Genomic DNA, 24,449 nt, shown 5'->3' with positions numbered 1-24,449 from the left:
GCCCAGCCCATCTGGGTCAGCCAGGGACAGATCCTGGACTGTACATGTGACTCACTGTGGTCCAGCCCACACCAGCTCCTCAGGTCTTCCCTCCACAAGGTCCCAGGCTAGCCCCTGAAGCGGGAATGTCAACATTGCAAACCCAGAATGCAAACCAGAAGGGATTCTGGTACATTTCCTGAAAAGAGTTTAAAAATATATTTATCCTGTCTCTATCAACAATTATTAATGGAAACAATACCTTGTGACCAGCACTTGAAACACATCAGCTTGGTGGCCATGTGGGAATGGGTTTTGTCTCCCATGGACAGGGGAGGAAGCCCAGGTGAGAGGGTAAGTGGTGTACAGGAAGCACAGAGCTGGCAAACCCTGCCCCGCTCCATCCTCACTGAGCCCTCCCCATGCTCCCCACCCAGGCCACCCTAAGGGGCTCTGTCCCTTCTGAGAGCTCTCCCTTGCCCCCACCCTCCCAACAGAAATGGTTGAAATAACTTGGAACCCTGTGGCTTGTTTTCTCACACCACACTCCTTGGTGCCAAGAGTCCTTACTCACTGCATTAACCTGAGGTCTTGTCAATCACTGCTCAGATTCACTTCCCTGGCTTGCAGGCCACTGTATCTTGCAGGCTTCTTCCTCCTCTAGACTCCCTCCCAGTGCATGCCCTTGATTTGGCCAGAAGGTTTCATGAGTTAGACACTCCGTGGTTCCCTATCTTCCCACCCATGGAAGGACAGCCTGGCTGGGGACGGATTCTGGGATGAATCCTCTCCACCCTGGTTCTGGTGTCCTGCTGTCCACTGCCATTCTGTCTTCTGGAGAGGCTCCCAGGCCAGCCAGACATGAAAGTTCAAACAATTTCTCTTTGTCTTTGGAATTCCTAAATGTCTTTAAAAATCTCTTCCCCAGCAGTTCCAGAGCATTCTCCATCTGTCTTCAGCTCCATGGACTTCTGGTCTCTGTGGTTCTCAGCTCCCTGGCCCATTGCTGCTCTCTCCCTGGCCTCCCATCACCACGTGAGAGAGCAGGTCTTCTGGACACCTGTCCTAGGCCAGCTTTCCATCTTTCCGTCACGGTTCCTGTCTGCACCCGGGGCCGAGCCGCCCTGAATGGGCTTGCACTGAGCCACCAGCCATCACGCTGAGCTCTGCTCTTCTCCCTTACTGCCTCTCCTGAGTTTTATTTTTAAACTCAAAAATAATGTTTTTATCTCAATGATTCTTTTGGGCTCCCATTGTTCACTTTAACAGTAAAAGCTCTTCTTTCCTTGATACAATGGCTTCTGAAGTTTCTCTGGGGGTAAATGTTGGAATTGTTTGTGAGGCTCAGCTGTGGGGGCTTTTCAGGGACTGTACATCTGGGTGAGTGGAAACTCCGAGTGATCGACGTGGCAGGCAGTGTGGCCTCTCTGCCGCACAGGCAGAGGAGTCCTTGGGAGAGTGGAAGATGGAATTTCCTTGGGCGCAGTGCAGAGGTGGGACGGAGGACGGGGCGTGGTAAAGGCTGTCAGACCAATGGGTGGCTCTGCAGAGGCTGGATGGACCCTCCTTGGGGGGCTATGGTGGAGTTCCTGGGACTCCACAGTGCTGCAGGGCCACCCACTGCCTTTCCAGTCCCTCGCTGCTGATGAGACCTGAGTGGCATCTCTGAAAGGTTGAGGGCAGGGACAGAGTGGGGCCAGCATGCTTGGACACATCCCTGCTCCTGGACGTCCCTCCTAAAGCGGACTGCAGCACCCAGGTGCCTTCTGGGTCCCTGCTGCTTGAGAAGGGCCTGGCCCGGCCCTGTGCTCCATCACCTAGCAGACGCCCGTGGGGCCATCTGAGGTCACATGCTCGGTGCACAGGCAGGCCCCAGCTGCCCGGCTACGGAGGTCCTTTGCCACCTCCTCCCTCAGCTCCCACCTCAAGACCTCGAGGGTGCTGTTCTCTGAACTTGGTGAGAGGCACAGTTCTGTGCCTCGAGCTTGGCGGGGGGCCTTTTCTAGGGCCCACGGTGCTTCTCTCTCCAGTGGGACATGAAACCCATCTTGTTGGCATAGGGCCTCAGGAGCTCCACCGAGCACCAGGTCCCCCTGGGCAGGCAGGCATGAGGCTGGGTTCCAGGTGACTACATTTTCTCCTGCCTTTCTTCCTCATCTCCTCTTCCTCACACCATCCCCTCTCCAATAGTCATAAATCCACACAGAGGGACAGTCCCATTCTCCAGCTGGCCCCTGTCAAAACAGACTTTCCCAGGCACAGGTACGAATTCGTCTTTCTCCAGAGTTTTGCCAGCAGTGGGAAGAGGCAGAGCAGCCCAGCGAGACATTCCGCGGTGGACCCCACCGCCCCCATCCCGCCACCCAGGCCTCTCTCCCTCTGCTCGCCTTCTCGTTCGCATTAACTAGTCCTCATGATTTAAAAGGCGCTCAGCTAGAGAGCGGCCAGTTCCAGGAGGACGCTGACTGATCCAAAGAGGAGTCCACTCTCATCTGCGAGGTCCTGGGCAAGTGGCTCTCAGCTGCACGAGGGCTGGAAATGTTCTGGGTGCAGTGAGAGGGCAGGCCTTGCCCGGCAGGGGACCTTGTTGATGGACCTTAAGACCAATGGCCCTGTTTATTTCAACCCATGTCTCAAAAGTGAGTGTGGCTTTTTGTAAATGGGAATGCACATTTTAAATGCACACAGGAAGGTTGTTATTTAGAAAAAGTCAGAGGTGAATGCTTACTTCCCTTTGTCCCAAAATGTGCTCAATTAGTCACTTTAAGAAGGCCACATGGATTAGAAAAAGAACACAGGCTTCAGAAGCCAGCTGACCCGGTGCAGATCTGGGCAGTCGTTGACTTCCTGTGACCTTAGACAAGCTGTCAACTCCTCGTGCCTGGGTGTCCATCATGCTCTTATGGTGTGGATCTGGAACAACCCCAGAGGCTCCTGTGCTGGAGGCGTGGTCCCCACTGCAGCAGGGCGCAGAGGTGTGGCTTCGGGCCGTGACTGGATCAAGGGCTCCGACTTTAGCAGTGGGTGAATCCACTGAGGGACTCCTCATAGCTGAATGGACTCCTGGGGTGAGGGGCACTGCAGGAGGAGGGACCTAGTCAGAGGGTGTGGGTCCTTGGGGCATGCCCTGGAGGACTGTATCTTGCCTCCAGTCCCTTCCCCTCCCTCCCTGTGCCCCTCCTGGATGCCACAATCTGAGGAGCTCTTCTCCACCATGTCCTTCTGTCATGATGTTGGGGCCCTGGAGCCGGCTGACCACGGACCAAAACCTCAGAAACCAGGAGCCAAAATAAATCTGTCTTACTCCACGCTGATTGTCTCAGGTATTTTGTCACCATGATGGAAAGCCGATTGACTCAGAGTGTTAGAGAACCAGTGAAAAAGGACATGATGCAACTGGAGTCCTGGGGTGTGGCAGGAGCTCAGTGCACACGTGCCTCAGTTTCTGTTTATAAATGGCGACACCAGTGTCACCTCCCGCTGCTGGAGGACAGGACGAGGCAGGGTGGTGAATCACATCCAGATATCTCAAGGCAGGGCATTCGTTACCCAGAGCTCGGTCCTTGTCCCCAATGCCAATTCGAGGACATGGTTTGAGAAAAAGGAAAAAGAAGGTTTATTGCTTTGCTAGCAAAGGAGAAACACAGGGGACTCCTGTCCCAGAGGCTGTGATTCTGCCCCTCAGCAGGAGCAGGGGCTTTTAAAGAGGTGACTCGGGGGCTACATTCTACGTGTTCTCTGCTAGAGTTGACATTCCCTTGTGAATTTGGGAGACAGTCATTCCTGAGACCTTCTGTGCCATCCCCAAAGTCAGGATTACTCTCCCTGTGACAGGTGTGTGCTCAGCACAGATAGCTCTGCCCAGGATGGGGAGGAAAGGTGATCCTGTTTCCCCTGAGATTAGGGAGGAGAGAAACCAGGAGGAGCAGGGAGAGAGGAAGAAAAAGAAAGGTGTCCATCTTAAACATAAGTCTCAGAGGCAGAGCAGCAGGGCTGATTCAAAGCATCAAGTGGACACTGTTACACTCCCCAAAGCAGGACAGTCCCTTGCTGCTTCTTGCCTGTGTCAGGAGGACCTCGCCTTCTAAACACTTGATGCTAGGTCCCCCATCTGTGGCCGTTGCCACCAGCCTCTCAGATCCTCGCACTCACTTTCTAATGGGCCTTCTCTGGCTACACCACCCCAATCTCTTTCATGTGGAAGCCAGAGTGGCCTTTTTAATCAGAAAATGCCCCTTTCGTTTGCCTCCTGCAAGACTGCGATCTCTGATGAAGGACTTTCTGGGTGTTGTTCACCCATGCGGGCCTAATTCTGGCATGTGGGGACGCCACCAGTCCACCGAACTAGTGCCAGGGGATGCTGTCCACAGGACTGCTGCTGAAAGCTCTGTCCTTGTCCCCAGTGCCAATCCAGTAATGAGGACACGGTTTTGAGAAAAAGGACAAGGTTTATTGCTTTGCTAACAAAGGAGAAACACAGTGGACTCCTGTCCCAGAGGCTGTGATTCTGCCCCTCAGCAGGAACAGGGTTTTTTTTAAAAGAGGTGACTCAGAGACAATGAGATTAGGGAGGAGGGATCAGGAAGGAGATCAGGGAAAAGAAGATCATGAGGACAAAGGTTAGAGAAAGGAAGATGAGGGAAGAGAAGTTTAGGGAAAAGAAGATCAGGGAGAAGGTTGGGAAAAGAAAAAACATTTACGTTTCAAAGCAACAAGGTATACAGTCAAAGCATCCAGTGAACCCATGTTACAAGATCACCTGGTCCTCCCTCCCTCTGTGTCTTCCATCTGTGAGGGGCGCTCTGGGTCCTCTCCAGCTGGACTGTTCTGGGACATCCAGGAAGGTTACATCAAAGCAGCGGCCCTAGCCCTCTGACAAGAACAGAGGAACTGACGTCAGACCCAAAATTTTGAATACCGTTCCCTCAACTCACCAATATCGACTCTGTGCCTTGGTTTATCTTCAAAAATGTGAGTAATGATGGGGTGACAGTGTCATCAGGGTTAAATGGTTCATAGGGTTCACAGCCAGGAAACAATGGGCAACTTGAAACCATCCTTCATCCCAATACGGCACCCCATGTCTCCGCTGCCTCAGATCTCTCTCTCTCTCTCTCTCTCTCTCTCTCTCTCTCCCTCTCTCTCTCTCTCTCTCTCTCTCTCTCTCTCCTCTCTCTCTCTCCCACACACAACCATTATAACATGCTTTAAAATGCTAACAATAATATCATAACATCACCCAACCAGTGTTTAAATCTCTAATTGTCTCATAAATAACTCTGTCATTTTTTGTTCCAGTGAGCATCCACATAAGGCCCACAAGTTTCAAGTGACTGAGAGAGGTATTGGGACCCTTTTGATCCATACCAGGGGTCGGCAAACTTCCACTGAGAAGACATTAAGCATTTTAGGCTTCGGGGGACATACAGTCTCTACTGCAACCACTTAAGCAAATGAGTGGGTTGTGTGTCCATAAAACTTCAGTTACACAACAGGCCCGGAGACATACTGCCATCCCATGATGTTCGGGCTTGGCCAGACTCAGGTTTATTCTTTTGGCAAGAACAGAGCCCAGGAAGCACTGGGCATTTCCAGCTTGGGTAGGCCCTCCTCCCCCAGCCTCTCCCTGATGCTCCCTACCTAGACCTGTCAACTCAGGGGGCCTGCAACAGTAGCATTCGGATTCGATCATTCCTTCTTCACTGATTACCTGCAAACCCTCCATAAAAAGAACTTTGCTGTTGTCAGTTTTTTGGTTATGTGGAGGTGTAGTTTGTACAGCAAAGTTGAGATAAAAATTCTCCATTCTTTCTCTTTCTTTGCCAGCTTTTAAAAATAATGAGTTGGGTTCCCAAGCACTCTTCAAAGATAATCAATGTACTTTTAAAAAGAACATTATGAACAAATATGTTTCAACATAACGGACGTGTTTTGAGTCATTGCAGTTATTGCTTTGGTGGTGTGTAAATTGTCCTGGTTTTGCCTCAGATTCTGACAGCAGTGTCTGGTAACATCCTTGCTGTCTGCTGTGGAGAGACGTTCTAGGGTCTGTTCTCTCCGCTTATGAACTCAGCCTCGTCTAAGGGACCTTGCTTCCCTCTGGAGAGAAGTGAAGTTTAAAAACCCTCATGTCAGTACTAGAGATGTTCACAGTTTCTGGAACTTCTCAGGAGACGTGGTGAAGACTGGCTTTCTTATGATATGAAAGACCTCAGGGACACTGGAACTTCCAAATCAGTTCAGGACCACAAGTCTCTTCAATCTGACAGGGATAGCTCATTTCTCTCAGGCTCAGATTCCCATTTCACCTGGGGCACTTCAACATCTGGCAATTCTGGCATCCTGCCCCAAACCAAGAGAATGGGAACTGAGAGAACTTCTAGGGAAGAAAGAGTTGCCGGCAAGACCCTCTAAGTGATGTTTAACAGACATGAAGCTGCAAAAGTAGCACAGAATCACCTGTTCCAATTCTGTCGCAAAATGAGTGATATCACCATGTACCGTGGACTCACTCTTGATAAATTCCGTGTACTTTTTTACAAGACTTACATTCTTCTGAGGTGGCAGGTGAACTGGTTGAGTAAGAATAGATTGAGAAATGTCTACACCCCCTGTGGACTTGTGGGTGGAGCCTTGTTGGGGGAGGAGGAAGTTGATAAGGAACGTAGAGGACACTTGCAGGAACAGTGACTATAAAGGGAGGGAGATGTGGACGTGATCTGCAGAGGAGTAAGATCAAGAAAGGTTTCAACAAAATAAGAAGTGGGAACCTTACATGTTCAGGGTTGCTGAGAAGGATCTAGGAGGCAGGCAGAAAATGGAGTTTCAGAAGGCAGAGAGCAACAGATGAGACTTTATTGGCCTGCCGGGCGGCTGGAGTCCTTTTGGAAAGGAGGGAGCCGCTGAGCTAGACCAAGAACGATGACTTGAGTTAGTCTGCAAATTTAAGAGCAAGGACCAGATCCTGTTTAGCCTCTTCCTACCAGTCACAGACACAGTGCCTGATACAAAAGATTGGTCCATCAAATGTCACCAATGACATAAGACACAAAAAGAAAGACAGTATAAAGCAGTGGTTCTCAAAGAGGTGGAGTCTGGTCCTTCCAAGGAGTCCCTTATCTCAAAACTTTTTTCATGATTACACTGAAATATGGGCCCTTTTACTCTCATTCCCTCCTGGGAGTTGGACAGAATTTCTCCCGGGCTTCAGGAGATGTGAGGGCCTCCAAGCCTAGATGCAGAAGCAGCCAGACATGAGGAGAGATTTGCAAAATGTAAAATAATGCCACTCCTTTCAGTTATTCTTTAGAAAAATACTAAGCGTCCATTAAAATGTTAGTTATGTTGCTATGTAATAGGTTTGTTATTGTTATTTTAAATGAATTATGACACTTTGTTAAAATTTGTTTGAATTCCTAGTTTGGTGACTAGTTTGAATTTCTAGTTTGGATCATGTAAACCAAAGTTCTTTGGGGCCTTGGATAATTTTTAAGAGTGTCAAGGAGAGGTGACACCAAGTTTACAAAGAGCTGGCATGGAAGAAACTTGGAGCAAGTGGTAAGAGCCAATGAGCACCCGCAGAACACCCCAGGGCCACCGGATGCCAGCTCCTCTGGAAGACAGCTAAGTATTCCTCCCAGGAGTCGCTGGTTTGCCCCTCCGGTTGGAGGGAGGCACTCCCTACCCACCCCTGTTCACAGCTGTACAGGCTACATGTTCTCTTTTCAAGGAGGGAGGGCTTCTAACTGTAGACTTGTTTTCCTGAATGGACCAGGGAGGTCCTGCTGCTGAAAATGCAGGTGCTCCCAGAGGCTGAGGGGAGGAGGCAAGGAGGAGGAAGAGGAGTCTGGGACGCTGCCAGGAGGGGCGGGGCAACTGCTCTGTCCTGCACTGTCCATCAATCCTACCAGAAGAGAATTCTTTCTTGGGAAAGGAAAAGGTTGATGAAGGAAAACCAGTGCTACCCCACAAAAGGACTGCCAAATAAATACCCCTTCAATTCTAACACCTGGAAGGTAAAACTATTGTTTCTCAAATCCAGCCAGCACCACAGCCCCAACAGAGACCAAGAATTCTGGGACATTCATAAAAACAGTCAATCAAGGAGACAGTCACCAAATACTGTCTCTTCGGCTTGCATTCTTTTCTGACAAGGCAGCTCTGCTCATCCAAACTGCATGTGCTACTTCTTCCCTGCATCTTCAAGGACCTGTCTACCTGTAAGCCTAAGTTGTCCTCTGCAGTCAAAGGCTCAGGAACGTTCACACTGTGTGGACTCTGGAGTTTCAAGTACAAACTCTAATTAGACTTGATTTTTCACAAATTTCCCTTGTGGTTTTTAACTATTAGAGAGCAAATGTCTTTAATATTGGACTTATACATCACGTAGCCCTTATATCAATGTCCTTAATAAATTCCACGTGGTTTTCACAAGGCTTATAGTCTTCTGAGACCTCTCTGGATGTCTTTCTGAACCCTCAAGACTGGACACCAGGGAGCATAAATAATCATTTCTTTAAAATTGTACTTCCTTTACAACCTTGAATTTGAAATGTGAATATATGAATATAATAGGTCTGGAATAACTATGCAGATTTATGGGGAATATCAATTTAGGTTATATCACGGGTTCCAACTTGGCTTTTCTTTGCATAGCTGGAAATTTGTTACGGTCGGGCTGTAGTTTGGGGAAAATGTGATTTATAGTTACAGTCATCGAAAAATCAATACAGCTGAAGGTTTCTGACATAGGGGTCCTTTGTAGAGCAAGATGTGATTCTAACATTGGGAGGACAGGAACAAATACGGAAGCCAGAGCGAGTGGCTGGAAGTGGCCCTGAGGGGGCTAGCTTGGCTCCCACCTCCTCGCTCTTTGAAGATGGGCTTGTGTGTTTTCTAAAACAGCCAGCACAATTTAGCTGGAGGAGGCAGAAAAGATTTTTCTATTCCTTGTTTCGGTAGAAAGCAATGACTTAGTGTAACTGTCCCCCCTGCATTCGGTTCCTAAAATAAAATAAGCCTCATAGCTTGCATGAGAGCATTTTTGCAGCTTTGGTGTAGAGGGCGAAGCAAGTATTAATTAGGTAATCGCCAGGGCAGGCGGCGGTGGGATGGGGGTTCGATGGCAGGGGAGTAGACGCGGCAGCCCTGCTTTTGGATCCCGATAGCAACTTACTAACTAGGTGAATTGTAGGAGCTCCTGGGGAGAGTGGGAGAGCGGCCCTTAGTAGGCTCTCCTCTGCATTTCAGTGCAGACTCAAAGGCAGTGGCGGGTAGAGCAGGGCGCTCGGGGAGAGGCGAGGTCCGGCAGGCAGCAAACGGCAGCCCAGCCCCACACCCCGAAGGAGGTCCGAGCCCTGGCGTCCTCGCCTGGTCCCGGGCGCTCGCTCGCCCCGGCTCCCCTCGCGCTCGGCCCGCTCGCCGCGCGGCAGGGAAGGAGGGCAGGAGTGGGGGCGGGGAGGCAGCGCTCGGGAAATGCCCGAGACGCAGGAGCCCCAGGAGAGGCGCTGGAGGGCAGCGAGGCTCGACCCGCTGGCAGCCTCGCGGCCCCTTCCCGGCTCCCTGCTCTCCTCCCTGACCCAGGTCGCCCGGCAGCCCCCGCCGCGGCAGGACCAGGGGAGGGGCGGCTCCCTCGGGCGCGGGGCGGGGGGCGGGGATTTCGGGCCCTCGCTGCCCCTTTAAGGGTTCCTGAAACTTTCCCTCTGAAATCAGACGAGCCTCGTCACATCCGTGGGCCGTGGCCTCCGGAGCGCGTTCCGAGGAAATTCAGGACTCGAGTTTCCCGGGGAAGAGGCGCGGCCCGAGACTAGCGAGTGGGCAGGGCCGGCGCCGGGACCCCGCGCCCAGCAGTGACCTTGGCCGCGGGGGAGGGGCCCTGCGGGGCGGCGGGCGCCCGCCAGAGGGGGCAGCGGCGACCAACTTGCTCAAGTTGGAGGCGCGGGCTGGGGCGGCTCCGGCGCCGCCGCCGCCGCCGCCGCCGCCTCCCCCGAGCCTCCTCCCCGGCTCCTCCGCCCCTCCTGCGCCTCTGCCGCCGGCCGGGTGCGCGGCCAGCCCTGCCCCGCAGCCCCGCGTGCCCGCCAAGTCGCTGAGCAGCCCGCGCCGGACGGGCAGGGCTCTCCTCCCGGCTCCGCCGCGGCTATGGGCGCGCTGGCCAGGGCGCTGCTGCTGCCGCTGCTGGCCCAGTGGCTCCTTCGCGCGACCCCGGCGCTGGCCCCAGCGCCCTTCACGCTGCCCCTCCAGGTGGCCTTGGCCACCCGCCACCCGGCTTCGCCCGCCACCGGGCCCGGGATCCCCGCGCTGCCGGGCGCTGATGGCCTGGCCCTCGCCATGGAGCCCGCTGGGGCCAATGCCAACTTCTTAGCCATGGTGGACAACCTGCAAGGGGACTCTGGCCGCGGCTACTACCTGGAGATGCTGATTGGGACTCCCCCGCAGAAGGTAGGTCGGTGGGCGCTCGCTGGCCCCACGGACCCCGCGCCCGCAGTCCCCGTAGTCCTCCTGGCTGCAGCCGCGGGCGTTTCAGGGGCTCGTGGCAGAGTGGGGAGGTGCCCAGAGATGTCTTAGCGCGCCTTAACGTCACCCCCAAAGCGGCAGCCGGAGGGGAGAGAAGAATGGGGAGCGCCAAGAAGCTTGCGGGTAGGGGAGCGGGGGCGCGCGCGCTTTCGGGGTGCAGGGATGGCAAGTCCTGCTCCTGGGCGCGGCCGAGGGTTGTGCCAGGTGCTTCAGAACTTGTTAGCCCCGCGCCCCTGGTGTGGCGGGCCCGCGAGAGACCTGTCATGCGCCTCCGGCGCGATTTCCTCCTTGCGAATGACACCTCGTTCCCGCGGGAGAGGGACCAGGGGCCTTGGGCGAGATGCTGCGAGGCTGGGAGAAATCACCTCGTGCTCCAGTCCCCTGCCCCCCATGCTGTCTCACGGCTAAAGAGGCTGGTGGCCGGCATCCAAGCTGCAGAACCCTTTAAAGGGATTTGCACATGAGCTCAGCTAAAAGCAGCCAGGTTCCGAGGTGGCTCGCTCGTCGCCTGTGGAGCGAGCAGCGTTTGCTCTGGCCCGCTTTCCGCTCCGAGTTGGTCTGTTGGCTTCTTCGCTGCCCCTCCGCACGGAGCCCGGCATCTCCCCGCGTGTGGCCGGGAAGTAGGAAGCGCAGGCGAGCAACTGGGGGAAAAGACGGCCGAGCGAGGCGACGGGAGACCAGGTCAAGTCAAACCGCCTTCCTTTTCTCTTCCTCCGATGTTCATTCATTAACATTTTTGGTAGTAAGGAATGACTGCGCTAATTCTTCATCTAAGAAAAAGAAAAAGGAAAAAGCCTAACAGGAGTTGTGACCCCTTCCTCCCTTCAGACCACCTAATGCACGTGCGAAGTCGTTTTCTGTTCAATTGCATAGGCTGTAAAGAGACTTTATTTTTATTTTTAACATTGTCATTTGGGTTTTAATTCTGCTATGATTGCCCATAAATAGAACATATGCAAGACTTTTGTATAATTCTAATTAAATTATTCAAGACTTAAAGAGGAAAGATATGCCATGCTAATTCTTTTTTTAAAAAGGAAACTCGACTGAACAACTTCTGTAGTTGTTTAATTAGTTTAACAAAGAAAAATAACCTTCAAAAGTGTGTTATTGTGCTCAACAATGATTCTAGCTGTTTGGTGGGAGTGGGGTGAGCCTTTCCTGCTATCTCCAAGCGGGGGAGGTTACTGGAGGCGGGGGTGGGGCCACAGTCAGCTGAGGAAGCTTAGTGGGGCCTCATGAGGACCCCACGTGGTGCTGGGAACCTTGTGAACTGCTTCTCACAAGATCCCACGGGACTTGGGGTGGACTCTTGTGTCCTGTGAGACCTCTTGGAACAGGCCCTGTATGACTCCCTGTTTGGGAAACCTGAACCTTTTTGGAACAAAAATGCTCATATTGGCTTTAGTATAGAAGGGACTTCTCTACCCTGAGACGCAGTGGATTCTGGTAGTTCCAGGGCTGGGATAAAGGAAACCAGAAGCCCTCCCTGCAGAGCAAAGTGCAAGAGAAAAAGTCTTGAGAAGGAATAAAAGATACTTCTCCTGTTCTCTCTCTCTCTCTCAAAAAAAAAAAAAAAAAAAGGATTTCATAAGTAATAGCTTGCTTTTGTTAATTAATTCGATGACCTTTCCTTTAAAATGATGAAGTTTAATTAATTTAATTAACAGAATGGAACACATTGAGTGCCTATGTTCATATCTTTATCATAGCCAAGGAGGCAATTGGATCAAGGTTATTTCTCAAACAGCAGCATGTTTTCAGGGCAGGCTGTTTTATAAAGATGGATGTAACTTTTAGATTTGATGGGGAGTGAAATATACAGGACCTCCTTCCTGGCTTGATTTAGAGCTAAGCTGCTTTATAGCAAAGATCCCTGTATGTGATTTTCTGCAGGCCTACTGTGAACCCTTAGGTGTTGGTGGCAGTACATCCTGTTCACTCCTGTCCTGCCCTGACATGTCCTGACCACCAGCAGGGCATTTGCAGCTGGCCGGAGAGGGCAGCAGTGAGGTGGCTTCTGAACCCTGAGTGAATTTTCCTGCTTTGTTAGTGACCAAGAGTCATGCATTTATTCTCTGCTGCTTCTCTGAAGCCTAAAATAAAAATTGCTTAGTTGGAAAGAGAAGTAGAATCGTAAATTCAAGTACTAAATAACCAGAACTTTTCGGGAGTTCACAGACATGCGTAGTGTCTGAAGGCCCTGTGCCTAAGGGACACTGCTGTCTCTCGCAGGTGCGTTTTTCCTGGGAGTCCCAACCACCTCCTACCCCTGAGGTTCTTACATGCTTTGGGGAGATGAGAAAACTGGAACTTGGAGCAGCTGAGTGACTTGTGAGAGCAACAGAGGAAGGAAGGGAACCCAGGGAGCTGGCCTCCAGCACCCCCTCCCAGCCCCCAGCCACACCCTGCTCCCTCCCCCTCTCTCGCCTCCCAACTTCTTGGGTTGTGGCTTCGAACTGATTTCCAACCAGAGATCCCTCAGACTTGCCCCTCACAGTGTCAGGGACCTAATGTGAAACCTCAGCTGGACTCCCCATCCCCAGCTGCCCCATCTCCTTCCTTTAGGGCAAAGCTTGAAGAACGCAGCAAATGGTTGGATCCAGGAATGCATGCAAAAGAAACTGAGGGAGGAGTTTGACAGGGCCCGAGCTGGCAGATCCCTGTGCCCTGCGGGAAAGCCAGCCCTTGGAAGTGTGCTGGTTCCCTGGATGCTCTCTAATCAACAACTGGGGGCCCATTGTTCTGCCCGACTCTGTGAGAAGTCACAGACATCTGCCCAGAAGCCCAAGTGAGAGCCGCACAGCCGTGCGCTGGCGGGCAGGCCCACGTTGGCATGGAGATGAGGGCCGGGTTGCACACTGATACCATTATGTGACTTCTCTCCAACAGGAGAACCAGCATCTGCTGGAACCATGCAATTTGGTCTTAATAATAATAATGGTGTTCTAAAGTGATTATAATTATAGCAATTTCCATTATTAAAAAAAAACTTTGATGCTAACACAGTAAATCCAGATGAAGATAGGAAAGGTCTGTAGCCACACACTTTATAGAGGCTTCATGAAAGCGTTTGGGGTTTCTGTTGAAAGATTTTCTGTTATCTCCACTAATATGGATGAACAGCCAGAAAATCTGTTTTCATATTTAAGCTCGAATGTGAACAGCTAAGGAATTATTTTGGTGCCTGTGTTTGGATATCAGCCTCTTAGTTAATAACTGGGAGAATTTGGATTGAAAGCTTGTTCCAAGCCTACAGAATTGAAGTTTGGATTTTTCAAAGTAACCCATCCATGGTTCGCAAGTCACGTTAAGCTGACTGAGGCGAGCCTGGAGAAAGAGAGGCAGTGACCAGCAAGGGGACTTTCCGCGGAGCACGAATCCGAGGTGGTAAACTATTAAGGTCAACAGAGCAAGATAAGATTTCAGAGGTCCAGACGGCAAGAAAGTCACATCTTGTCTGCCACTAGCTCCTTCAGATGAAGAGCAGCAACTTCCAGGCTTTGGTGGAAGAATGTACCAAAGGCTCAGTTACAGAGGATGGGCAGGGCAGGCGGGGATCAGCTCAGAGCAGTGGAGGGGCACAGCTGGGGGAACTGTCCACTGCAGCATCTAGAGCTGCCTCGCTCCTTGCCTGTTGTGTGTGCAGCACCATGATGGGCTTTTTGTTGTTGTTTGTTTGGGTTTTGGTGCTGCTGGGGATGGAGCTCCAGACACGTGCCGGGCCAGGACTCTGGGCTCTGCTGCCCAACTGTACGCAGCCCCTCAGGTTAAAATGTTTTGCCCAGCTCACTTCAGTGAACCTTCATGACGTCCTGCAAGTCCATGCCATTATTTGACTTGCATTCCGATGGGGAATCTGAGACTCAGGGACAGTTCTGTGTCCACCGCCACACTGGGGAGGAAGAGAGTGGGGCTGCCCACCCAGGCCCGCCCACCTGTGCCAGTCTGTGGCCTGTGCTTCTGCCCTGTAGGTGCCGTGACTTCAGTTACAGTAACCTTTTAAAGGAGCCATCTTCACCTTTCTGGGAATGACTGGGTGCGACTGAAAGCTCCTGCTGCTGTAGCGTCACACCTGTGCCTGTGGGCAAGTGGCCAACCTCCCTGACAAACCCCACAGCAAGAGGCAGTTGAAGTTTATTCTCTCAGTCAAGGCGTCAGCGGGAACACTCCTCTGGCGGCTCCAGGGGACGTTCCTTCCTTTGTTCTCTGTGTCTGATGGTTGTCAGGCGTCCCTGACTTATGGCTGTACTGCTTCAACCTCTGCCTGCATGTTCCTGTGGCATTCTCCCTCTGGTGTCTCTGGGTTCAAATGCCTCTCATTTGTTAAGGACCCAGTCATCAGGCTACCTGACCTTATCTTAGGCATCTGCACAGACCCACTTTCCAGAAAAGCTTCCAGGGACAATTCTTTGGCAGACAGTCACCGCACGGGCAATGACAGGGTGCACACACTATGGTGGCCCTGTAACCTGCGCGGTGTAGAGATGCTGCAGCTGTCTTCATTGGCGTAAGCAACTCCATGACACTTGCACAATGAAAAAGTTGTCTAATGACGCGTGTCTCAGAAGTAGCCTCCTGTTAAGTGGTGTGGGATCTGTACCATGTTGGAGGACACAGTTCAGTCCACAAGTTCATTATAAGTTTATCTTTCTGTAGTATCTTTTATTCTATCACACTTTTTAATTGCCGATAACTTCAATTAGTCTTTCAAGTGTAATGTTCATTAGCAGCAACGAGCAATGGTGGTTTTGGTGTGGGATTGATGTGGAGCCTGTGGCAAGATCGTGCACTGGGGGATGGGAAAAGGAGGAGAGAGGGTTTCTGCGGCTTTTCTTTGTTTCTGTGTTGGTTTCCCCATTAGAGAGTAATTGCTGAAAATTTTAATACGTCTGTTATCATGTTGCACTCATTCTAGAACTGCTGAAATTAGTGTGTAATGGCAGAAATACATCCAACACGCAATCTCAGGTCAGCAATATTTAAACACCTCCGACTAATAAAACACTTCTTGGGAACAACGCAGGGTTCAAAGCTTGTGTATTTCATGTTTTAAAGACTTTGTGAGGCACCTGCTGAATCAGAATATATTTAGTATGACATCAACGCCCTCTCCCTTCCTGGACTCCTTCCTGCTGGCCTTCTTCGCCAGCAGCCTTCCTGCATTCCAGGTGCAGGTGTGTGCCCGCTGCTCTGCTCCTTCTGCCCACTTCTTCCTGCCTTGATTGCTGACCCCTGCTTCCTGAAAAGGGGAAGGATAGGCTTAGCTATTCCTCTCTGAGTCTGTTTTCTGTTGCTTTTAACCACAATATCACAGATTGGGTAAATTATAAAGAAAAGAGAGCTGCTTTGGCTCACATCTTTAGCTCTGGATCAAGGGGCCACATCTTAGTGATGGCTTTCTTGCTGGCAGAGTCCCAAGGCAGCACAAGCATCACAGGGCAGAGACCTAACCAAATTGGCTGTTCTCGCAGACCGCTCAGGATAACTCGTTAGGGCTAGAGGTGGAACGTATGCCCAGCACGTGGGAGGCCTTGGGTTCGATCCCCAACACTGCAAAACCAAAGAACAACCAAGAGAACACCATAACCTAGCTCTGTTAATCCCAGGAGTGGATTAACTCATTTATGACCACAGGGCCCTGATCACCTCTTCCTACTCCTGGGGGGATTAAATTCTAACATGAGAAGAACCAAAGGCGGAATGTTTTCTCTGATAAGCGGATGCTGATCCATAGTGGGGGTCGGGGCAGGGAAGAATGAAGGGACTTTGGATTATACAGCGGGGAGTGAGGGGAGGGGTGGGGCAGTGGGGGTGGAAAGGACCGTAGAATGAGACATATTACCCTATGTACATGTGTGAAAAAAAATTTTTAAAAAGGTAAACTTAAAAAACAATTCCAATGTGAGTTTTGGGGGGTGCACCATATATACTGTAAAGTCATGACTAGCGAGTGGTTCTCCCTTGTACTGGAAGTACACAGCTGTATCACCTGCGGGAAGTTCAAGGGTGCCCCTTTTCTCTGCCCCAAGCCATCTGACAGCGTGCCCTGGGATTTATTCAGTATCTCAGAGCGGGTCAAGCCTCGTCCCCTGGAAGGTTCCTCCAGGCTGGGGCCGTGGGATGGCCTGGTGGCTGCTGGCTGCTGCCCCACCTTCACGCAGAGCACTGTAGGAACTGGATGGCCCTGCCTGCAGGGAGCAGAGGACCACTGCATCCCATCCCAGAGTCTCCATTTATGACTAATGGTGGCCTTCCGCCCTCTGTATGTCCTGGCTCCCGCCTTCTGGTCACCCTGCTCTGCTGCCCAGCCGTGACAGACACTGGGGCCCCTTGTTCTTTCATAATAAAGGATACCACCTGGACAACAGAACCTACCCGTGAGGCAGGTGCATAGCCCATGGTGGCTTCTGTCACTCACCTGACTGTGAATGCACACATACAGGTGAGGTGTGAGGAAGAGGGCGTGTCACATATTCTGTAAGACTGTGTGTGTGCGCACACATGATGTTGGATAGGCTGTCACATAGCTCCTCTTGGTGCCTTCCTGGCCCAAATGGACTATTTTTTATTTTGCCTGTTGGTACTTAATAAAAAATGGTCACTTTTTTGTTCTTAGAATTTTCAAAAGAAGAAAAAACGCTCTTGGAGTGCAGACATAACCACATTAGGGAGACAAAAGGAGTGGACTTGCCTCTGAGTTAGCGCTTGCTGTCCAACACGGGTTTCGGGGTGGACGTTTCCAGATTTTTACTATACGGTGCATCATATACCTGTACCCAGAAATACACGATCTCAGCGCTGCCATTTTGGGAAGACAAAGAGGACTGTCTGCCAGGGCAGGTGGGGATGCCTGGGCCAGCTTCATCATTCCAGGGCGCCATAAAAGGCCGGGGAAAGCGCACGCCGCCACCTCACACCTCGAGTGGCAGGGGAGGAGGATTTATCCCGGCTGCTAAGGACAGCCTCGTGCTCCAATGGCAGGTCACTCTAAAACAAGTGCTCCAGAAATGGCCTTGGCAGTGGGCCAGAGACCCATGGAGACCCTCTGCCAGAAGCCGAAGAGAACCTCTAAGGCAGCCCCCTGGGAAGGTCGCTCCCTGGAGCAAAAGGTGAAAGAATTGAATCAAAGTTTTCCAGCTAGTGGCCGTCGGAGCTCAGGAGCTCTGACTTGGAGGGAGGATTTGTTGTTGGAAGGAAAGCTGCTTCTGGGTGAAGGCAGGTGTAGCCTCCAGAGGCCTCCATGGAGCCTCCAGAGCCCTCTCCACTGCATGCTGCGCCTCCTAAGGAAACTCGTAAGTGGTTTTCCATCAGGAAGCATGCAGTGGCGTGCAGTGGTTGGGAGTCTGGCGCTTTGGGTGCAGATCCCAGATCTGCTGCTTGCTGGACGTTGGGTTTTAGAGGCTGAGCCTCATGATCCTCACCTGTAGACCAAACGACCCGCGATCCCTTCTAGAAGCTCTAAGAGCCCATAACCGTGCTCTGTTCTATTGGCGAGCATTTTCGAGCCCCGGTTTTTCATCCCCAGCCCAGTGCTGCTTTGGATTTCTGCAGGAGGGAACCCAGGATCTGCCGAAATGCTGAATCATCTCAGTCGGTGTCCTGGCAGGGGGAGGGGGCTGCTGCTGGCTCACGGAGCACCCTTAGGGACACTGCCGCCCCCGTCAGCTGACCACGGGGAGGACTGGGAACACCTTGCAGAGCTGGTTGAAAACGGAGGACCCCGCCCACACTACGAGGGTGAGGCTCCGCACCTGAGCTGAGAAGCTGCGTTTTTCACAACCCTCAGCCCCCTGAAGCAGCCCCCAGGCCTGTGCTTGGAATCTATCTGGGGGCCACGATGGAGGTCAGAGCCCCTGCCGGTGGTGGCTGTGCCCAGAGTTCTGTTCTATGGCCTTCCTAGACGTGTCATCTGGCTAAGGGTTCCCTCTGCCCTTTGGGAATCTCTTGGGTGGACCGCTCCAGAGGCGTCCTTGTACTGGGCAGGTCGGAAACGAGGAATGCTTTCTCCAGGTGTCAAGGCTGAAAGCCAGCGTGGCTCAGGCTCTCTCAGTCCTGGGGCTGAAGGCGACCTTTTCAAATGACCAGCCTGCCTCGGAGCGACAGTCGTGAATCCAGAAGAATGAGTTGTCAGGAAGCACAGGGAACGTGAAGGAGAGGTGGCAGGTACGAGCGACGTTCTTTTCGCCATGAGACTCAACAGACAGCCCTCCCCAGACCAGACTGGACCTCGGCCCTGGGGCAGCTAGCTGTCTCTGGCAGGCTAGACATTGTTACAAATGGCTCCAGAAACATTGTTGTACTGCCTCCTCCCTTTAAATTAGAGGTGATCTTTTTTTTTTTTTTTTTCCCCTAGAGCAAAAATGGAAATGTGGCAAATGTGGGGTGCTTGTGCTCGCTGGAGCGTCCTTCCCTGCACCCATTTAAACGAGGTGTCCCAGGCCAGTTGAGTGCTCAGCGCTGTGATTCGTGGGTCTGACAGCCACTTGAGTGGGATCCCAAGCAGAGGCTGAGAATCAGCAGGTGGAGGTCTGACTCTCACCTGGCAAAACAGATGTTGCAGACACCTGTGTTCTAACGTGCTGTCCCTCAGCCCCCACCTGTTCATTCCAGCAGGGTCACCGTGAGAGCAGATCAACCACAGCAATGAGAAGAGGGTTCCAAGCGGTCCCCGGTGTGTGCACTGAGGCCTTCTCTTTCCTTAGTGCTTTCCCAAGGAGGCAGATATTGTACACGTGAAACAGTCCGCACTTCATTGTCACTGAGATGTGAACCAGGTTGTTACGTTCGGGGGTAGTGCCACATGGTAAGGGCTTCATGAGTCCTAGCTCAGCAAGTTCCAGGAAATAAAGCAGGGAAGTCAAACAGAACAACCCAACAGGGAAACAGCAGGGCACTAGCAGCCCAGGTCCGCAGGAACCTCAGCCCGTTTTGCTCATCCCACAGCTGGGGCTCCTGCCACCTGCCTGACCTCCTCGCCCTCTTAGAGGGGTGGGAATAGAGCTCTACCTCCTGTAAACTAGCCTAGCTTGGTGGTTCTCGGCCTGAGGCCATCATGGCTGCCCAGGGGACCCCAGCCTTGCCTGGAGACATCTGAGTGTTCACTTGGGTGATGCCACCTGTACAGGTGGAGGCCGGGGTGCCACTCAGCATTCTGCAGTGCACACGACGCCCCAGCCAGACAAGGATCTGGTCAAAGTGAACACAGTGCCAGGAGCAAGAAGCCCCGACAAGTGCCTGGCACACGTGCTAACCTGGCAGCTGCCAGGCAGCGAGGGCGGAATGTCCAGTGGGAGCCACTCGCAGGCACGAGGAGGGGCAGCAGGGGACACCTGCTGACCACCACGGTTTTGCCGTCCTTCCTTGTTTGTGACAGTGAGTTACTGAAAGGCTTGACTGTGCCTGCCAACTGGAGTGACGGGCACCAGAGAGGAGAGAGAACTTGGAACTAGACCCAGAGACTGGGCTCCCTTGCACATCTTTATTCAGAATGTCTATTAAGTACCTACTGTATACCAAGCCTGTTCTGAGCCCAGCAGTCAACTAGACAAAGATGGTCCTTATTTTTATGCAGTCTCTGCCCGTGGGGGGGACAGACTGGGAAGGAAGCACACAGCTCTTTTGGTTCAGTGCCCAGATACGTCACGGCCTGGACATGGTGTTGGAGGTAAAGCATTAGAAAGGTGCTGGGGAGATGTCACTGAGAGGTGCTGTCAGAGTCAGACTGGCCCCAAGAAGTTGGGGGCCATTGGCTCCGGGTGAGCCTGGGACAGGCAGACCATCCCCAGGAGGTGCTCAGGGCGAGGCCTGTGTGGGGCACAGCGGAGACACTGCCTTAGCAGAAGCTCCTCCATCTGTTTCGAAGGTGTGCTCTGAGGTGGGTTATCCGAGAAGAGTAGCAGACCTTATCGCCCCTGCCGACGGCTCGAGGGCATGACCACGAGTGGCTTATTTAGGAGACCTAAGGAGTCAAGGGTAGGGGCTGTGTGCAGTGGAGACAGGAATAGGTGGGGCAGCAGGGGCTCATCCCTAGGGGTCTCTGTGAGGTCAAGTCAACTAGGCTCGGCTGAGGGGAAACTCCTGCTGCCGCCTGGGGAGGCTCCTGCAGGGAGGAGGTCTAACCCTTTGGCATGGTGCTTCCGCACAGGAGTGGTGGGCTCCGCGTGCCTGCATGGCCGGTGCAGGCGAGGCCCGCATTTGAGGAATGAGGCCAGTTGCTATCCCTGCCTAGTGTCCCAGGAGCATGGCTGCAGGCCCGTTATCATGGAATGGTTTTTAAACTGTCCTCAGCCTCACGAGCTGCTGTGTGATTCAGAATCTCACCCCGAGAGCCTCTTGGGCAGCACACCTCGCATGGCTGGGTCATGCTTTGAATTTCTTCCAGAAAAGGAAGGTGTGATGTGTAAAGTATCAAGCAAGGCAGAATGGCTGGGGGAAAGGGAGACTGTGTGAGGTTAAAACTAAACCACAGAACCGCCTTTGAAAATCAAGTGTTGGGAACATAAAGACCTTCCAAACCTCCAACCGCAGCATGTTCACCTAACAGGTGGCAGGTTTCAGATGGGGAGCTTCCTGTGATCCATACACACATTTACCAAAGGAGAGCCCCAGAGTGTTTCGCAGGTGAGAATTCACTATGCCAGGGTTTCATTGTGCTCTTTGTAATGTCGGTTCTTAAGTACAGTGTTGCTCCGCAGAATGACAGTGGTCAGTGGCTGACTGCTTACAATGCTGGTCCTGTATAGTGATAATGGGCTGAAGGATTCCTGTCGCCTGGTGACATTGCTGCCACCCTGTGTGGCCCAGGAACACATTACTCAGCATTCACAGTGGCGCTGGTGGAAACAAACCTATTGCACTGCCAGTCATATAAAAGTGTAGCACAACCCACACAGAACAGTCATCTGGTCCTTGAAAAGGTGCCAAAAGATACAGTGGCAAAAAGCCTGTTCAGCAAATGGTGCTGGGAAAACTGGTTACTCACATACAGAAGAATGAAACTCAACATTGTTTCTAACCCTGCGCAAAAGTCAACACAAAACCTGGAGTCAGACCACAGCCAGGCAACTCCTAGAACACGGGGGATCATCGCTCCAGCGAATAGACGCAGGCATGACTTTCTCAACAGGACCAAAGGCTCAGGAAATAATACCAAGAGCTAATAAATGGGATGGCTTCAAGTTGAAAGCTTCTGCACAGCCAAGGAAACAATTAGGAGTGTGGAGAGAGAACCTACAGAATGGGAGGAAGTCTTTGCAAGAGGAAAGGGAGGGGAGGAAGGAGGCGAGGAAGAGAGTGAATACCAGGGAGTGCAATGGCCACTTCAGATTGTTGTGTTGTGTGCTGGTAGGAATGTGTAACCACAAATCCCACCATTGCGTACAAATACGAAGTGCTGGTAAAAATATGGATAAAAATAAAATCCTTATAATCCCAACCAATAAAAACACACTAATACACTTAGCAATGAGACTTATAAGGCTTCCTAAGGGAATTGTTTTTCTTGATCTATAAATTGTTAAAACTTAAAAAAAAAATACAGCCCATACGATCACGTACAGTGCGTGACTCCCGGTGGTGGCAAGGAAGCTGTGGCGCTGGCAGAGGTGTTTGCTGAACTGCCTGTTGTCCCAGGGATGCTCATTCTGCCTGTGGAGCAGTAGGCCAGTTGCACACAGCCTCAGGCGGGTCCTCAGGAGGGGCTCCGGAGGGAGGTGCTGCTGTCCTGGGAGGGGCCCCTCCAGGCGTCCCCTTCAAGTGGGACAAGATGCCAGGAGAAGACAGTGGCCCCGGGGGTCCTGACCCTGTGAAGGCCTCAGCGAATGTGTGTGTCTGAAAAGTCCTTGAAAACTAAAACAGAGAAAAGCTGACAAAATAAGGACATAAAAAGGGAATTCTTTTGTAGAGTTGTGCGGTGTGTACTTCAAGCTAAACGTTATTACAAAAAGTTAAAAATTAAAGTTTAAAAAAGTTACGACACACTTAAGTCAATTTACGATGAGTGGCGCTGGGTACCGCCAGGTCCCGGCACCCCTCACGCTCACGCGGGACCTGGCCATTGCCGGCAGCAGCCCCGCGGCTGCGGTCACGGGCGGTGCCCCGCGTCGGCGCACCACGTCTCTGTCCTCACGCTGTGTGTTTGCTGTTCCTTCCTGCGTCTGTTTAGGGCACACACACTCTCTGCAGTGGCCGTGTGTTCAGGAGAGGAGCCGAGGTGCCAGTTGGCCCAGGTAAGCCGTGGGCTGCCAGCTGGGTTGTCGCAGGGGCTCGAGGGCCCCACAGCGGCTGCTCAGTGTACTCCCGCCCTTGAGCGACTCGGCGGCAGCACAGATGTAAGCGCGTGCGTTGTATCGGTCACTATCCTCTGATCAGCAGCTGCCCAGCAGTGTGCACACGGGTCCTCTGTTGTCCACCTTTGCTCCTCCACCCCGCCGGGAGGGACTCAGGTACTGGGGGTCAGCCTGTGGGCCGGGCGTGTTTGCAGAGGGTGAGGCCCCTCCTCTCCTGAGCAGGTGCTCCTCTGGGGCTGCTCATCTCTGTCTCTCAGACACGCTCACTGTCCTGGGGTTGTGAGCGGAAGCGAAGGATCCCAGCATCGCTGCAGGGCCGGCAGGACTCCAGGTCAGGTCTCACGTCCAACCCGGCCGCGCTGGGGCTCCTCATGGGTGCAGGGGCTTGGCACAGCCAGGGACGCGTGGCTTTGCTGTTTCCCACATCTGTCATCCCTCACATCTGTCACCAGCTCAGGTCCCCACCCCATGGGGGTCTCTGGGCCCTGGGAGCCCTCGCAGTCCTGGCTCCTCTGACCAGAGCGTCTCCTCAGAGTTTGGAAGCTCTTCTGACCTCATCTCCACTGGTACTCTGGACCAGCTCTGTGAGTCCTGATTCTTTGTCCGTGAACTGTTCCCTGTCCTTCTGGAAACGTCCCAGATGCTCTTCGACCTGGCATTTGGAACTTTCTCCACCATCAGAACCTGGGTTTTTGTTCTGGCTGGTGTTCTGTGTGGGCGCTCGGTGAGCCTCTGCAGTCTGGAGATGCCCGAGGCTCAGCTCAGAGCCCAGTGCTCCCTGTCCTCTCCTGTTGACCTCCTGGGTGTGCACACTGGGCCTTCCAGCCGGGTCTCTCCCGTTTCTCATCTCCGTCTCTTCAGTTCCACTCTCTGCACTCATTTCTGCCACCATGATTTGAGTTTTCAAGCACTTTCTTCCTCTCTGAGAGCTCCTTTCTGTTGCGTCTCACGCTTCAGAGTTGCTCACCTTCTCTTTCTCTGAGGAAATGAGTTATGATCCGGGTGACACTTCTTCCCTGATGCCTGTGCCTTATCTGCCTCTTCCAAGTACCTGCCATGGTCTCTGACTCACAGAGACTTTCCTCATTATGTCCTGGTTACTGGCTGAGCCTTCATGTTGGAAAGAGAGGTGCTGAAAGGCAGGAATCCAGCGCTGTGTGTGGACAGTGCCTGGACCAGGCAGGTCTGGGGTCGAGGGGACTCCTCCATTCTGTACTCAGCAAGCTGGGCTGCTGTCCCCCACGTGTCTCTGGCTTAGCCTGTCCCTGGCTTCTGTTCCAGCCCTCGGCATGTCATCGATCTGGTTTGTTTTTTAAAAATAAGATCTCTGAAGATGAGTTACATGCTTTTATTTCCCAGAAAGTCAGTTCCAGATTTGCTGAGTGTTGTTGTCGTGGCGAATGGCCAGCAGCACTGCTCCCTGGTAAGCGCTGGAAAGAGAAGCAGCGCGTGAGAGACACAGTATCGAGCACAGTGAGGCTGCCCTCCACGTGCTGGGCTGCTCTGTGAGTCCCGAGCCAGTCTGTGAACATCACTGTGACTCAGTTTGTACCAACAGGGGTGTCAGTTTGCTGCGTAAAACACACCTTTAAACCCTTAACCTGGAAACGTAATTTCTAACTACATAAAAATCTTCCCAGTAATTTCAGGGTTTTTTCTTTTTCTTTT

The 24,449-nt window shown here is 52.4% G+C and overlaps 1 protein-coding gene across 1 annotated transcript in view; it reads left to right on the top strand.

Annotated features, from left to right (window-relative positions):
* Window positions 1-9,706: 9,706 nt before the first annotated feature.
* BACE2 (beta-secretase 2) overlaps window positions 9,707-24,449 on the top strand; it is an 83,895-nt gene continuing 69,152 nt past the window's right edge. Inside the window, exon 1 of the mRNA XM_079155847.1 lies at window positions 9,707-10,416. Coding sequence (XP_079011973.1) covers window positions 10,117-10,416 — 300 coding nt within the window. The 5' untranslated portion in view covers window positions 9,707-10,116. The remainder of the gene's footprint in view (window positions 10,417-24,449) is intronic.

This window comes from Sciurus vulgaris, assembly GCF_902686455.1.
Source record: "Sciurus vulgaris genome assembly, chromosome: 10".
Classification (NCBI taxonomy): domain Eukaryota; kingdom Metazoa; phylum Chordata; class Mammalia; order Rodentia; family Sciuridae; genus Sciurus; species Sciurus vulgaris.
Note: the sequence above shows the minus strand (reverse complement) of the source record. Positions and strands in the feature narration are given on the sequence as shown.